Source organism: Camarhynchus parvulus, chromosome 3 (genome assembly GCF_901933205.1).
Source record: "Camarhynchus parvulus chromosome 3, STF_HiC, whole genome shotgun sequence".
NCBI classification, from domain to species: Eukaryota; Metazoa; Chordata; class Aves; order Passeriformes; family Thraupidae; genus Camarhynchus; species Camarhynchus parvulus.
The window spans coordinates 24,387,389-24,404,381 of record NC_044573.1 but is presented as its reverse complement, the minus strand read 5'-3'; the positions used below and the strand labels follow the sequence as shown (position 1 = coordinate 24,404,381).

At 38.7% G+C, this 16,993-nt stretch overlaps 1 protein-coding gene across 1 annotated transcript in view; it reads right to left on the bottom strand.

Annotated features, from left to right (window-relative positions):
* LOC115901591 overlaps positions 1–16,577 on the bottom strand; it is a 34,996-nt gene extending 18,419 nt beyond the window's left edge. Inside the window, exons 1-4 of the mRNA XM_030944306.1 lie at positions 16,530–16,577; positions 16,175–16,306; positions 14,291–14,557; positions 8,658–8,772 (exon numbers count right to left, since the gene is read on the bottom strand). Coding sequence (XP_030800166.1) covers positions 8,658–8,772; positions 14,291–14,557; positions 16,175–16,306; positions 16,530–16,577 — 562 coding nt within the window. The remainder of the gene's footprint in view (positions 1–8,657; positions 8,773–14,290; positions 14,558–16,174; positions 16,307–16,529) is intronic.
* Between the last annotated feature and the right edge of the window lie 416 nt (positions 16,578–16,993).

Here is a 16,993-nt window from a genome sequence, read left to right as displayed (position 1 = left end):
TTCTCAGAATCCTTTTGCCCCTAATGATTTTCATATGGTTGAGACATAAATTTTGTTTTATGATTAAATGAAACTTGGCTCAGAGAAGCCAAAATTAATTTTTCAGGAGCATTTTGTACAAACAAAACTCCACTGACATAAACACATTAAAAAGGGGTTGTGAACACAGCCAGAGTGGAAAAAAAATCTATTTAGAAGATGCCAAAGTGCAAGAATATTTTTTGTCCAATAGCCATTTTTGTTCTTATCAGTGCCTAAATGCCATAGATTGCAAACTTTTTTGATTCAGTATGAGCCTGAACGTAATCTGTGGGTTTTACATAATGTAAACCTTCACACAGAGCAATTTTACTAAAAATCTGAAGAAAAATATATAATTTCACACCACTGTTTATGCATAAATATTTCCAGAGCCAGCTGTACTTCTGCCAACTCTACACAATAAATATTTTTTTTTATTTCCACTCTCCTAGGAAAGCAGCTTTCTTTAAAACAAACCTTCACAATACATGTTGTTTGCTACCATTTCAAGGCCTGCTACACTAATGGAAAAGAATGTGCTAAATGTAGCATTATCATGCAGGTCAGGCAGGGCAGCCCGGTACACATTTTCCCACAATCTCTGCTCATTAACATCTAGTTCCCCCATTGTGCAGATTTTGGCTCCGTTCCATCAGAGCAGAGAAGAAAAATGTTTACAATATGCAAACTTGGAGGGACACACAAAAAAAAGGGGGGGCTTTGAAATGTCAGTCCTTTGGGATGAAAAGTTTCAAAGGGGAAGGTAAGTCAAAGGTTACTAATGGGATGTCTGCAACACCTGCTTTCAGTGGAGGTTTCATAAACAATCTTTACTTCTCAAGAGCAGTTTGGCCTAGACAAAAAATACCAGCTAAAATATCTATGGCTGGCTCGAGCAGCCTGGTACCTACGAACAGAAAGGTCAGGTTTGTTATATCCTAACATGGCCTTTCACCCTGCTTTTATTGATAAAGTGAGATTGCCTTGGTGGGCAATGTGTCTTTTCATGTGTTGAAGCGGAAGGCTCTGGACGTGGCGTGCTCAGCCTCTGCAGGCAAGGAGGAGGAGGGGGAGGGGGAGGGGGGGGGAGGGGAGGGGGAGGAGGAAGGTGATGCTCAGCATCACTGCTGTAGAAAGCCCTGCTCTCTGAAGAGGAGCCAAACTGCTGCATGTGGGAGTGAGTTCTGCAAATTTCAGAAGTTTCCCAGCTCAGCTAAATGTTCCTCATGAGGCACTTTTGGTAAGTGTGAGCAAGTTTCATAACCGTCATAACAACTCAGACATCTTCAGTACTAATTCTCCCCCGAAACAACCAATGCATATTTCTAAATTTTTAACATGGAGAAGGCAAGAAAAGTGAAATCCTGCTAAATATTCGTCAGATCACTACAGAACCTTAATACACAGCCTTTACAAATGTCTTTTACTGAGAAAACATTCCTGAAACTGAAAAGCAATACCTTCCTCTCAAAGGCAGTGACCCAGGAACAGGGTTGTGTAAAATGCTTGTCCTACACCAGAGAGATCCTCCAGCAAAATTGGTATCCAAGCCCCTAGAAACAACTTCAGGGCACTCCCCAAGACATCATTCTTGTTGTCCTGCAAAAAAAGTGCAGCAGCTTCTACAAAAACTTGAAAAAATTCCATTTTAGTATAGAAAGAAGGAGAAAGCAGCGTGATTGATAAAGCCACAAACTGGCACTTGGATCTGATTATACATGAAAACTATAACCCTTAAATCTTTCTCACTTTTTTGTAACAGAGCTAATTACACTTACATGAAGTTGGTATTGCAATAACAAAAAGGATGACATTTTCTCCACAGTAAAATATTATCAAATGTTATCTGCTCTCCTGTTATATTATCATATAAAATTTCAGATCAATAGCAACCAGTACAATTGCATCAACAGGAACTCTGTTATTAACCATTACCAAATCAAGTCAGTATTAAAACTCTGTGTTTGTCCCCAAAGTTGGAAAGAAAAAGCCCCAAGATGATGAAGATGATGGTGGCTATTAGAATACATGCAGGAACAGATAGAATTCCAGGAAGTTTTAGGGAAAATGGCTTTTAGGCTTTACTGTACTTGACAGTTTGGGGAACATGCATGTTTGCCACAGGTGACAGGAAATCAAATCTGACCTGATTACTTCAGCTGCATTTCATTTTCACAATGGTAATCAATCCCTGTTTCTCCAGAGAATTGCCAGCACCTCATATGCCATACAGGACATATCCACCTGTACAGGACACAGATGTAACATGAAGTTTTTAAGAGAAATACCAAATGTATTTCTACACATGCATTTATTCAGACAGAAATTTTTCTATTCAATAACTTTTTTGAAGTTGTAACTGTCCTAAAAAAGAGATCAAGTACACTAATCTGGATACATCTTTGTGGTAATGATGACTCAGTCACACTATGTCTAAACTGGATTGTATCTGGCCAGCACAGGTAGAACACAGAATATTTCAGGACCAACAGTCATGAAGAATTTAGTATCTCTTTAAAAAAATCAGACAATGGATGCTTTTAATGTAGTTTAGAGATGACAGAAACCATTTGTTTCGTGTGAAAACTGAAAGCTGCACAGCAAAGTAAACATAGAGAGTGCTCTCTGTATGCCTTACAAATATAATCCAAGTTTATTTATAAATACACAAGCAGATGAGAAATGTCTTCAATAAACTATTTGCATTTTTCATTTTTCTTGTCTGCAGATATGCAACTTTAGAACTTCATCTGGAGAGCTTAAGATAGTTTAGATATGTTTGTAAGGATGACCCTGCTTATTTCACAGAAGTTTTCCCTCCCATGAATTCATTGAGCTTTCAATATGTTCACTGGAGCTGTTTCTTTTTACACTGGACTGAGATCAGATTAGGCCCTTTTGTAAATGGTATGTCAAGAAACATGTTTTAGTCAAATGTAAGCCTTTAAAGCAAAGGTTCTGCTTTTGGTTTACATAATGATATGCTATGGAGAATAGCTTTCCTATTTTATATTCCTTCCCTTCTTCTCATACCGCCCATGACTCTTCTCTTTATGTACTGCTTTAGATCTTTCCTTCTTGCTGTTCTTAGTAGAAACCACATTTCATTTGTGCCCTTGAAACAGCATATCAATGTGTTCAAACTTCCTGCTTTTTGACTGGAAAAGCATTCAGAATTTCTGGTAGGACTTTCAGCTGGCCAGATGGCTGAACAGCTCACATTAAACTTCTGCACAATGATGGGAGGAAGCACAGAAGAACCAGCACAGGCTCCATCACTGTCTGCTCAGCAGGACCCTCAGCATAAGAAATCACTGTGGTTTGGCCCAGGTTGTTACAAGGAAGTCAGGTTCCAGTGTACAGGTGTTAAATCTGATGATCCCATACACAACCAATGCCATTCCCTTCACTCTGTAACAAACAGACCAATTAAAAAAGATTTGAACACTGGCCTAAATGCTCAGAAATGGAAGCACAAACACCTGGACTATCAGTGTGTTGCCAGATAACTACATTGAGCTTTCTTCAAAACTTCAGGTTTTAATATTCTGTGCAGAACAGAAATGCTGACATATCACTAGGTTTTTTTGCGTGCAACTGCTCAGAACTAAAAAATACTACTTGAACAATCAAGAACATTGCCTATTTTCTTATCAGATTCAGCATCTGAGCAATATTCATCTGCATCAGTTCTTTCAGTAACCTGTTTCCCTCTTCAATACTGGAATTTTTGCAACAAATCACTCTGCAAGGGTAGGGCTCTGGAAAGGGGCCTAGCAGAGAAACATGAATATGTGGTATGGGAAGCCCACCTCCCTTAGGGCAAAAATCTCAGCTAAAGCACCTTGGCAGCACATTAATAGCTATAAAAGACTCTTTCTTTGCTGACCACAAATATGCTGTGGTCAACAAGAGGTCTACTCACTGTTTTGTTAAAAACACTGATGATTTATTTTGCTTCAGCCATGTGTGAAACTAGTCACCACATTGTGAATAATAATATCCTCTTAGTCTCAATGGAGCTCTTTTCATACAGAAAGATCTGCAAAGCATTTAGCTAAATACTTGATATGGCAATCCACTGGCTGACCACTAAAATATAGCCATATCTGGGGTGGAACAGTGCAGGAGAACAACAATGCATGGCAGCAGAGGAGACAGCATAGAAAAAAGAATCCAGTAGGAACCAAAGCAAGAGCTGGAGTAAAATATAACTACGTCAATTAAGCATGAGCAGCAAACAGAGCTAAAATTATAAATCTGAAGAACACCCTGGAATCTCTGGCTACAGGAAAAGAGGAGTTTATATAGTTCCTTGAGAGGATGAACTCCAACTGCACAGTGCCCTCTACTGTGAGATGAAATCCATAGAGGCTCAGAGGGGAGAAAATTATGTATTAAATCACTTGGCCTGCTTGATTTCTGCAGGACTATCCTGAGGTTGTAAAATCTCAGAAGAACTGAACTGGGCAGGCAGGATCAAGCTAGAGTGGTCTGCTCTGTGCAGGATAGCTTGGCATCTGCTAAGCCTGCTCTCCACAACTCTTTCCAAAATGGCAAATGGATGAGTACCAGAAGATACAGTGATTAAGTGCTTTTTAAACATCTACAGTTCTAGTAGTTTTGGTATTGAGTGTTATCCATCTCATTAACAGTTTGCAATACAGGCAAAATTACAGAACTGTATATTTTTTACACCTTTGAGAGGCAAACAATGCCCTGTTGGCTAGGTCTTGCTCGGTGAGGGAAAAAAACAACATCACTTCAGGGGAAATAATAACAAAAAATTAAATTAATTTAAATTAAAAAAATTAAAAACCTCACATCACATTTTGTATCTGATGATGCAACTTATTCATGCTAAAATTATAACAGTCCACCTATATTTCTGATATTTAAAATAGCTTCTACTTCACATGGGCATGTTATTTTGGTCTTCTAAAGCATCCTAAATATCTTCTATTGAGTAGAATATACAGCAAGCTAAACTCATAGGGTTTCCAGCAGGGTACATGAAGAGACCCAGGAAGGTTTAAGCGCAGAAAACATCTCAGGTGACCAAAAGAAAGAACAGTTAGTTCAGTAGCAAAGGGCAGATCCTGTGACAAATCTCACCTCTGTTCAAGTGGCTCATTTGAGCCCTACACTGGTTTCTTGTGGTAAACCCTGGCAAGTGTTTTATTTCTCCTACACCTCAAACACACAGACTCTGCCTCAAGAGTTGGGAGATCCCAAGAGGTTTGCAGCTGGTCTAATGTTTTTTCCCTACCACCTTCTAGCAATCTGCAGGAAACAAAGCTTCTTCAGGCAGTTTGATTCATTAAAAAGGTGCCTTTAACTCCATCCTAAGGCACAGTTCTTTTACCCTTTTATTCTCCAAAATAAACATAAAACAAACATGAGAACACCCATTCATTCCAGAACAGACATCCACATGAGCATGGACAGGGCAAAGCTGTGGAGAAGGGCACCAGTGCTGAATGTTTTGCTGAAAGTATTCAAATGGAATAAAAGTCTGTACAGAGCAAAAACAATTTTCTGAACAAATCTTGTTGAAGAGAGGAGACACCCAGAAGTGCCGTCTGTTTCAGAACTCTCTGCCCACCAGGTGGGGGAAAAATTACTTGTCCAGAGCTCTGCACAGTCCTTTGGTGGATTTAAATAGTGCCAGGCTGAGCAAGGAACTTGTTGGACTTCAATTGCCACAAGACCCTGAGCCACACTTTATATGCATCTAACTAAGGAGATGCATAAACTGCAGTTCAGTCCTAAAAACACACATTTGTACATATCCTTTTCTGTGCATTGTAGGTTTCTCAGCAAATATCATTGCTTTAAAGTTGCATAACAAGTGAAATTCAAGCTAAAAATGTGAAAGGAATCAAAGTAAATAAAAAGAAAATCTAGAGAGCTGTAAGGACTAATTTGGAAACATGACTGTTTTCCTAGTTGTGGAGTTTTCCTATGAGAGTCCAAAGAGGATTTCAAGATGTATATGTCCTGTACATTTCAAGGAGTGGTTTTAGCAATCTAGTCATATCTGGTGGCAGTGATTTTGCTGGAGATGGGGTCTAGCCAAAGGAGAAGGTAAACAGCCCAATCCTGAAAGTCACCTGTTGCACTCCCTCTCTAGCACACATGCAGACATTGCTGCTGCTGTCTGTATGCAAAGTGTTTAAAAACACTCTTCTTCCCTATTTTTTTTTAATCCTTGGAAAGTCTTTGTGGTGTGGCAGGGAAATATAGAGCTGGGGTAATGCAGAGAAAGAGGGAAATTTCTATATATGCTGTATATAAATAATTCCAGAAGGTCAGATTACAGCTTGCTTTACTGTGAAAGGAGCAATGTTTTGTACTTCCTGCTCTTTTGAGAAATCAGACCTCCTTTAACATGCTCAACCAAGATCCCTTTTAAAATTCTAGGCTGTACATGAATTTTATATGTAAAATCACTGTCAAAAATATGAAATCCCTTCTTTATTATACTTGAAAACCAATCACAACTTCTTATGTTACTATCTTCTGGCTAACTGATTTGCTTTAATTTTCTACCAGCAAGGAAAAGACTGAAAAGAAACAGATGATTTGTACTTTAGAAAGGCTTTGAAATAAACCAAACATTTGCTGCATTCAATAATGTTTTTTCACTGCTTCAGTCATAACCCAATAAGCACAATACCAGTGGAGTTTTTGGATAAGTAAAGAGCCTTTTTTAACACAGAAGAGAAAAACAACTTGTTTACACTTTAGCAGCTGCTTAAAGATAACAAATGAAGTTTAAAAAGGCACATACTAATATCAACACATGATGTTCCCCAGGCTTGAAAATAAAAAATCAGAGCTCCATTAGGCTTAGACACTGATATTAGATTAAAAAGAAAAACAGTGTTTTCCTCTTGCATTTCTGGAGACAGACATTGTTTGCTGAAGAATGTAAAATTCAATCCCCCAGGGAATGCCAGAGGCTTTTTGGCAGACTCTCTGAAACTCAAGTCAACTCCTTTCTATAATAACTAACATTAGAAAGAAAAGGGGAAAAAAAAGGAAGAACAGGAGGAGAAAGAGACATAATTACTTTCAATGTTTACATGGCTCTGGCTTTTTAAATCTGAAAAAGTATCAGACTGCAAAGACTGGACTTAATCTAACTTTAAGCAATTGACAGGTAGACTTCAGCTACTAATTATTCTAAGTGGTCAGTTGGTCTTAGCTCACCTTAGAACAACAATGGGAAAGAACACTCAAGTTTATAAGAAAAGAAAAAACTGTGATGTCTCATATTTGTTCTTGCTCAAGCTCTGTGCCATCTAACAATATCAACTTTGTGTTTAAAAAGCCAAGTTAACCAGCCTAACATCAGGGTGGGCATGCATTTCACTGTGAACATCTCTACAAACATGGTTTAACAAATGTTCTCCATTCAAGCTGAACAGATGCAAGAAAAATTACTCTAGGCATACATTTTATGGATGCTTAGCAATAAGAGTGCTCAGGCCCAGGGGAAAAGATGTTGCTATAAAACTGACTTGCTTACTTGGGTGTGCAAACCAAGGCTTTCTCAACCGCAAGGAACTACACACTAGTGATGCCTCTCCCATATTTCTGGGGCACACAGAGCCTTATTGGTGATTTTAAAAATATATCTTGCTGAAGAGAATTCTATATCAATGTCAAAGGAGATTAACAAATCACAAAGGCTCTGGTTGTGCTACCCTCCTGTATAGTTCTTTTTAATGTTTAAAACTTTAAAAGTGTAATTCTAAGTTAGATCAAATCCTGTGAATGTGACTAGATCTAAACTGATCTCCTATAATGACATCAGTGAAAAGTTTTGTTCACTTACAAGAACTTCCTGAAAATAGATGTTCTTACCACATATTACTAACAATTTATAACATGCATCAATGCAAAGCTTTAGAAGCAAGTATGCAAGTACATTAGTTCAGCTAATTTTGTATATGTGCTTTACAGTACTTACTGGCTCTATTTGATTTCTTCAGACTGTGGTTAAGGGATTCTTTTGACTTGCAATGGTCACCTCAAGCAAAACTTTTGGGATTACATGAGGGAGTTTTCAAGCAATCCCAGCAAGGCTGCTGTTCAACAAAATATTGCCTAAATAGATCATTAGCTAGATTATGCAGTAAGAATACCCACAAGACGTAATTAAAGCAAAAAAATACAACAGCTCTCCATGCCCAGAAGAAGCATCTGAAGCACTTCTGACTGTATTTAAAGATTTAAACAATCTAAGTTATTTTTGCACAGAGGAGGTGGTACACTGGTCAAATAACTTGTGGCAGATAGTGTGCTGAAGGGCAGCTTAGAAAAACATAAAACTGAGCTGCAACTGAGGCTAGGCTTTTTTTTTTAACAGTGTGATTAGCCTTCCAGAATGGCCAGTTCCTGAGACATTTTGCTAAGAAAAAATAAAAAAGGAAAAAAACCCAAACCAAAACAAAAAACAACAAAACAGGAAACGAAACAGAAAAACAGTTGTTTCATTTGCATTTCTTAGACTACTTTGAAACATCTGTTGCCTAGAAAAGATAAGACAGGGCATTATGGAGTTTTACCCAGCTTTCATGTTAACTTATGAAAGAAAGAGAAACAAATATATTTTCTTAAAGGCATACCAATCCTCCTTGTGTACTGTTGTAGAGGTCCTAGTTGTTGGTTAACAGCATCTTTTAGCAAAGACAATACAGCAGCATGGATGGGCAACTCAGATAGCAAAAGCTCAGTAGTAATCTATAGGAAGAAGGAAAAAAGTTTTTCACAGATTCTGAGATTACATGCCTATCAGTAATTCTAAGTACACAGGAAAGGTTACTGCACCAGGGATTCATATATTTATCAGTTAATCTGTCCCAAAGCCATGGAAAGTAATTAATGAAAAAGATAGTCAGGCATGGCTTCAGGCAGTAATTCAATATTACTCTAAATCTCTGCATGAGCAAACCTGTGAAGCAAAGAGGAAATGCATACTGTACAAGGACACTTGGGCTCTGAAATGTGATCCCCCGTGGAGTTTTCAGATGAAGCACTTTTCCAGTGATTAACTCAGTACATTTGAATTTCATTATTTAATGTTTTAGGTGACTGGTTATTTGTGGTGCACTGAGAGGAAAACAAGTTTTCCATGAATAAAATCAGAGTAAAAGGCAGATAACCACTAAGCCATCTCAGATCATTCCAATTCCCATTGCTCCTTGCAGAGCTAGTAGGACATTCAGTGTGTGTTCTTACAGCTGGGGTTTTTTTTAATAATTATGCCATATTTTTCTTATATTCTGATGGCAAAAGATCCATGCTAAGATACATGGAACTTCTTTTGCATACTGGTAGACACTCTCCCATAGAGTCCATTAAGAATCAGCAGAGAGAGTCATTTGGGCTTTTCAGAATTTTTCAGTGTGCTCTAGAAATGCCCCATTTACACCAAGTTCCAACAGTGGCACTGCAAGCTTCTGCTCCAGGGCCCTGCATGCTCTCATCATTTTTATAAAAGATGGGATGCCTCAAAGCTGCCTCCCAGGGGAGGTGAGGAATATGGTTGGCACACACCTCTCCATGATTTGGAGACAGGCAGAGTTATTTATCTCTCTGCCTATTTATTCCTAAACAAGAATCAGCTGAGATAATCTGAGGTGCTCTTCAAATTAAAAGATCTCTGCAGAGAAGCCTACTGGATGTGTACAACCTTTGCCAACAAAATTATTTTTTCTACCATACTTCTTTGGAAATAAAATACCAATTATTGAATAATGAGACTGAAAATCCAGCAAAATATTCAGATAAGGGTTAGTTTAGAAATTAAATCAAATTTCAGAGCTTTGAAATTGTCCCTTTACTGCAGCATAAATCTCCCTGCTAAACTCACTGGGCTCTAAATTTTGTGGGATACACCCCATCAGAAAGTGATATTTTAAACCTGTTTATGTTCTTTTAGTTCAAGAGTATTTTCATGGGCTGCCTTTCTCTTTTAGAGATCAAAGACAGAATTCAGACTGCACTGACAAACGCAATTCTGGATTACATATGGATATGAAGTGGTGTTTCTGTACCATGAAATATTTTCATCTTTCAGGGAAAATCTTTTCCTGTTTCCTGTTGGGATGAAAAAAGAAGGCCTTAAAATTTTATGCAAAAAACCAAAAGCTCAGGAGAGAATGGTGCAGTCCTATTTAAAAACCTGGTGGTCTATCTGATTTGGACTAAAGACTTGACTAAGTTTCCACAGATGAGGGAACATTGGTAAATAAAGGACTTATGAAATCTCTATCAGCAGAAATTCTGTCCTGGAACAGAAAAATCCTGGTAAAAGTCTAATCAAAATCAAAATCATAGCATTTGTATAAAAATATAAATGAAGGACAAATTCAATCAAATGGTGCCAGTTTTCATAATTCCCCTCACCAGAAGCAAAGCAGACATTCACTACAGATTATGAGACACTGGAAAACAAAACAAAACAAAGGAAAAGCCCCTCAAACCCAGAAAGGCAGCACCTACACCCATTTCTACCTCTACTTCTGGTATTCTGATCTGCAGTACCCTTGACTTTCTAGATTTATAAATTACCAGGCAGTAATGATTACATTTTCAAATGTTACATATAAAGACTTTCAGATTTTGGGCATGAACATTTCAAAGCATTATCAACTTAACTAAAGACTTGGAAAAAGTTTGGTACTTAATACACTTTCTGCACAAACAAACAAAAAAATATCTGCCTTTCTGACCTTAACTCCCCAGAAGGTCAGGACTGGAGCAGCACCTCTGCCCTCCACAGAAAGCCCCAACAGAAAGCCCCTACCTGAGGCTGGCTTTGCCCCCAGGCAGCACCACAGAGGTGCCTCTGTGGGATTCTGGTACCCAAGGAGATGAAGGGGAGGCAGCTCTAGACAGCAAGGCCCTCTCAAGAGCTGCATCTGTGTTTAACAAGGTGGTGCAGAGTGATGTGTTTGCTTTCTGCACTGCCAGGACTGTCCCAGGTGATCCTGATTTCCATGTGGAGCCCCAGGGCAGGGCACAGCTGTGCCCCAGCCAGGAGTGCAGCAGGAGCCCTTTGCATGGAGGGCACTCATCTCATCATGGCAACAAGGGCTGGGAAAGCTTGGTCCATCTGCATTATACTGAGAGCTGGCATCTGGCACAAGGACTAGATGGTGGCTTTTGATTGGCAAAAGATATACCTAGAGTGCTGAAACCTTCGAGATGCTCTGACAGTTCAATTTAGTTAATTTTAAAAAACCTTTATTTAGATATGTAAACACCAAGGGTTCTATTTTTTTTTAAAATGAAAATCATGATATGGCACCACAAATCTAAGGCCCCTATGACTTATTCCACAGCTGGAAACACTGAGCAGGACCTTTTTTTAATATTCAAGTGATGACCAATGTCACTCTGTATCATTCAAACTCTAAATAAGACTCATCATAATTTAAACAGAAAATTCATTAAAAGTACTGCTACAATTTTCATAAAGGTAGTGTTTTAATAAAAAAAACTAAATGTCAGAGTGTAACTATTGTGATGACTGTACAGTTTCCACATTATAAATAAAATACATGTGTTTTTGAACAAAGACTAGAGCATGCTTCACATATTTCTTCAGTTGTTGCCTAACATATCTGGAATATATTAAAAGTCCTATTCAGCTGTAACTCAAGCAATGCACATAAGCCATGAAATAGACACTTTGTACAGAGAACTGGTGTGCATTCAGTATCACTTTTTCAAAGGGACACAATTGCTGTGTGAGTGACCCAGAACCCAGAACAGACACACCAAATTGCATGTTCAGCTCCTGCATTAGGTGAAAATTCTTCTCCAAAAATTCAACTTTCCAGGCTGAGTTCTCATTCCAAATACTCTCCTTAAAGAGTAAAGTTTGCTACCAGCAGAGTTTGCTTTTACAATTCTGTTATGACAGCTTTACTCAACCTGAGGTTAATGGCACAAAACTGGAAAGACAGAATTCCTGTAAAATAATGACAGTAAGTTTCCCTTGTTCACAGGCTGTTCATTCATAGCCTGCCAAGTCAATGACAAAGATTCCATTGATTTTAGCAATGACAAACCCTTATCCATATGAAACACGGGTTTTGAACCCATCTTTAGAATTCATATATATTCTTGGAGTTATGTATTTCTCAATAAAACTTTGGAAAACAGGCTGTATCAAACTACAGGAAAATGTCTGTATTTATCTCCCTGGGGAAATCACTTAGATGCACAGAGAAACACAAAGACTGTAGGGACTTGCTTATTTGCACACAGAGATGTTTGTCCTCCAATTCAATTCACAAACAAATCACAAATCTAAAAGGCAGTGAGATAGCAATGTGATTAATCATATCTTGTTTATCTTTAGTGCATCCTGGGAATGCAGATCAGCAACACATTCCCCTTTGGGCTTCATTCAGCCTCCTCTGAAAAACAATGAAAGATGCCAAAGACTTCAGTGGTGAGTTGAAATTGGACATATGATTTCTGAGATGCAGCTAAGAAGTCAGGGCTTCAGATAGGGGTTTTTTTCTTAAATAATTATTTGTACTAAAATAAAATCTCACTTCCACTATATTTAAGCTAAGAAGGCCTTCAGTGCTCAGTCCTGGGGGACTGTTTGTACTTGATCAGAATAATCCATGTACTCACAAAAGAGATGTAGTAGAGAATAATCCTCTGATTTTTATCAAGAAGAAAGACTAAAACTGCTGCAGACTTTGGAAGTATGACATAAACATTTATTTGTTTCTTTCAAGAGTTTTATTACTTCCTTGCTATTTAACTGCAAATTTCTTTTAAAAAGGGGGCAAATACTAAAGCGCTTTTGTAATAACTGCAAACTTTTAACATTAAAATTGCAGAAACAATCCATTTTTAATAAGTCTGTCTTGGTAACCTTGTATTTTGACCCAAGGTGAAAGGTGAAGATTAAATCTCTTCCACCTTTCTGAATGCAGCTGCTGTGCACACAGACTTTAATTGATGCGAGGCTCAGCTTTGTAACCCAAGCCCATCTCCCGCCTGCAGCACTGAAAACGTGCGATTCAGGGCTCAGTTACTGCTGATAGCAGGGCCCTCTCAGCTGACGGTGTGGACAGGAGAATAAAGTCTTTGTCACTATCTATTCTCCATCAGAGTGACTTTTTTCTTCTTCATAACTCCAGTATTCATGTCAGGCCTATAAAGGTGGCCTCTCGGCAAGCAGTGATATAAAGTGAGGCAAACTGAAAAATGAGACAAACAACCCCTGGGTGAGCACAGTGGGGATGTTGAGCAGAGACCCACCCGACATGCCCTGGGCAGCATGTGTACGAGTTTCTGTGGGAAGAGGGGTTTGGACAATTCTAACACCTTTTTCTTTCAATTCTCTTTTGCACCTGACTGAAGATATCCCAAATCTGAATTCCTTCTTTTTCTCCCTAAGTACAAATACCTGTACATAAGGGGTGATGCTAGTAGCCTTGGAATCATGGCAGCTCTAGCAAAGTAATTCTTTAGGTTTTTTAACCATAGTCTTGACTGCTTGAACAACATTAGTACTCTGAGTGCTGGCCTAGAAATGTCTCTCTGAAACCAGAGACCAAATCAAGACACAATAATAGAAACTGACAAAACAGGTAAGGTTACTCAAGCCTTTTTTAAACTTAAACCATATTTTCTCGTATGCAAGAGTATCTAAAAGCATCAGGAGTTACTCAAAACCATTTTAAAAGTCTAACTTGAATTTGAATAAACTACATACATGAGGGGCTAGTCCCAAAGCAGCATCTCTAATACATGGCAACAAAAAACACACTTGCTGAGTTTAGATGGAGGACCAGTATGTCCTACACACATTGAACTTATTACCTTAAAATGAGAAGAAATCGATTTTTTTTTTAATGTGTACTGGCAAACATGAAAATTGTACAAAAATATTTCCACATTATCACATTCACCTTTTACACTGAAGACTTTAAACTGAAGATGTAATATATATGCATGATATAAACAATCTGAATTTTTTGCACTTGAAAAAGAAAGAATTGGGAGAAAAAAAAAAGGACCCCAAAGCCACAGAGTAGAACCAAAGAACAGCATGTTCTTCCAGTCTAGTTTTCCAAGTCATATCTTTCTGGCAGGTCAACTTATTTTAGAGAAACTTGGCTTCTATCACTTTGTGATTTTAATTCCAGCATTTGGCAAAATTTAGTTTTCTAATCACTGGCTGAGTTAAGAGGTCCAAATTACAAAAGTGAGGACTTTTGCCTACCTCCTGCCAGGGCCAGGTGACAGCAGTGGGTCTGCTCGGGGGTTTCCAGAACAGCCGACTCCGTGTGTAGCTAGACAGCATCATGTTTAAAGGCCAGTGTAGTATAAACTGTGCTTGAACTAGGGGACATTTCTGAGGACTCCCAAACCACTCCAGTAGTCCCCTGAGATTCCAGATGCTTTCATAGAGCAGCATTTCCAGAGGATCACCAAATGCTCCAAGGCTTAGCGTAGGCAGTTCAGAGAGTGACTGCTTTTTTCCCCTCCACTGTGAACAGAACCATTTTAATGTGAGAATTACAAGCATTTTAAGATTAATCACTCTCCAATTATGCCTTACTATTCATTATACATCTCAATAGAGAAAAAAATAAAACTGAACTTCACCGCTCTGATTGTTAAACTCATGAGACAAGAAAATGAAGATGTCTAAGGATGCAGAGCATTTGCTAAGTACTGCTGGATTCAGAAATGTTTTTAAGGGCCCTAGGCAGTCAGTTTGGTCATTGACTTTGTCAATACTTGCCTCTTTTTTGGACAGTGGCAGGAGCTGTGTCACTTAGGAACCTGAAAGACCTTGGACAAATGTCTGTGAAACAGTGATGGAGTGTTTGTAAAACTTCATTCCCATGCAGCTGGCAGGTATGTACCAGCACCAGCTTGCAGGCACAGCTGGAGCCTGGCCTCTCCCTGCTGCTACTTAGATGGTCATAATTATGACATCAAAGTTATCACTCCATGAGAAAATGTTTTTTTCAAAGGCTGTGGCATTTTGTGCACAACAATTATTCCTGCAGCCTCCTCAGAGCTAACTGCCAGTCAATACCTGATTTTAGATGGCACAGATTGGATTTCTTTTAAAGGCAGAAAAATATCTTTCTAGGGGGCTTTCTAAGAAGAGTTACACGAAATATAACTTACTGTATGAGCTGATTCCAAATGACTTGCTAATTAAGCACCAAGTAATCTGTTAATAGAAGTAATTACAGAGGGTTCAAGAGACCTTGAATCATATTATTATTCACAGCCTGAAATCTGCCATCCTGTTATGCTATGAAATTGATGACATATTGTCTACAGAGGCCAGAGATGGAGGTGAAGTGACAAACTTAACACCACTAACCTAGTCCTAAATTACCTCCTGAGTCATTACCAGCATCAGCTAGTATCTGAATAAAGGACAGGAGGAAAAGATAAAAATAAAATCATTAAGAATAACTCCTATTTTAATACAAAACCTAATTCAGGAAATAGGCTAAGGTTGTGGGGCATTAATACGTTAACTCAGGGTTAAAAGGCAGCCAGTTACTGAAAAAAAATTATGTACCTATAGGGTATAATATGATCCATTTGTCAGAGAAGTTTTGCATTTAAAGCCCTAGCCCACTACAGGGCTGTTATGGGGCTCAAACTAGCTTTCTTCAGACCAAAAGCTCCTTATCCCTTTTCTTTTCCTAGAGATGTAATATGCTACAGGACAGGATTTAATTCATGAAGGTCCTGAGTAAATGAGGTCTGTAAAATCAGAAAGAATAAACTCACTCCTTTTTCTCCATTCCTTACACTAAAAGGGCAGCTTCTTGTTTACCCCACAGGGTTATTACCTTTAGGAAGGAAAAAATTCTTGAGAAAGAAACCATAAATTGACCCATCATCTTTTTTAATACAGAAATACTGAATTAAATGAGGAGGTAGAAGTACTTTTACAATTCTATTTGTACTAACTGCAGTACATTTAGCCTTGCCTTAGTTTCTATGATCTTGCTCAATTCCATTTCTCTAGATAAGAGGATCCAGCAAGGTTCACCATGAGTTTGTATAGGGGCCCTATATGTTACTGAAGAGAGAAATCCCACATGACTTAAATATAATTTTCTTACTGTACCTGTTCCTCTGTTGGTTTATTTGTCTGAGAAAAAGTGAAGTGTTCTTGTACTATAGATGGTTTTGAGCAGTCCACATCACCTCTGAACACTAAGGGCTGAGGCTGTACCAAAGCACTTGCATAATGAGACAACTGTTAGACAACAGAACATTAGCCTTGTTTTCTCCAAAGTTCTGAGCCCTCTCTCTAAGTTTGTTCCACTGCCTGTACATCAGAGCATTTCTGGCCAGGGTATTCTTAAGCAGCTTATGACCCTTGCATTTCTCAGAGTAGCAGACTGTGCCACCTCCCAGTCACTTCTGTTGTGCCCAGCCTACAGACAGGAGCACTTGGACCTTGCTGTTCACAGTGGTACCTTTGGTACAGGGGACACTGAGAAAAGAGGGACAGTGCCAAGCACCATCGTCCCAGTTGCTTCACCACGCCAGCTGGTACAGTCAGGCTGGTAGAAGAAGAGACCTCTTTAAGGCTTGAGCAATAAGCAAGGTGATAGAGACATTTCAGACAGAGACTTCCACTGAGGTGACATGGAAGCAAGTGTAGAAGAAATTGCTGAGGGGAAGGTTAATTATGCGTCTTAGGGGGCTGTTGTTGGGCTTGATAGACTAGAAGCTGAATTTGAGGTCCTTCCAACCCATTAAACAATGTCTTCCCAAGAAGGCCTAATTGAATAAGATCTGAGATTAGCATTGAAGAATCTTCTACTGGACCTCACTGCCTCACACATCCTACAAGGGGTCAAAAGGACTCAAAAGAAGACAGCTGCAATCAAGGGCACTTACTAATGATTGGAGTAGCAGAAGTAGATCATGAGGCTTG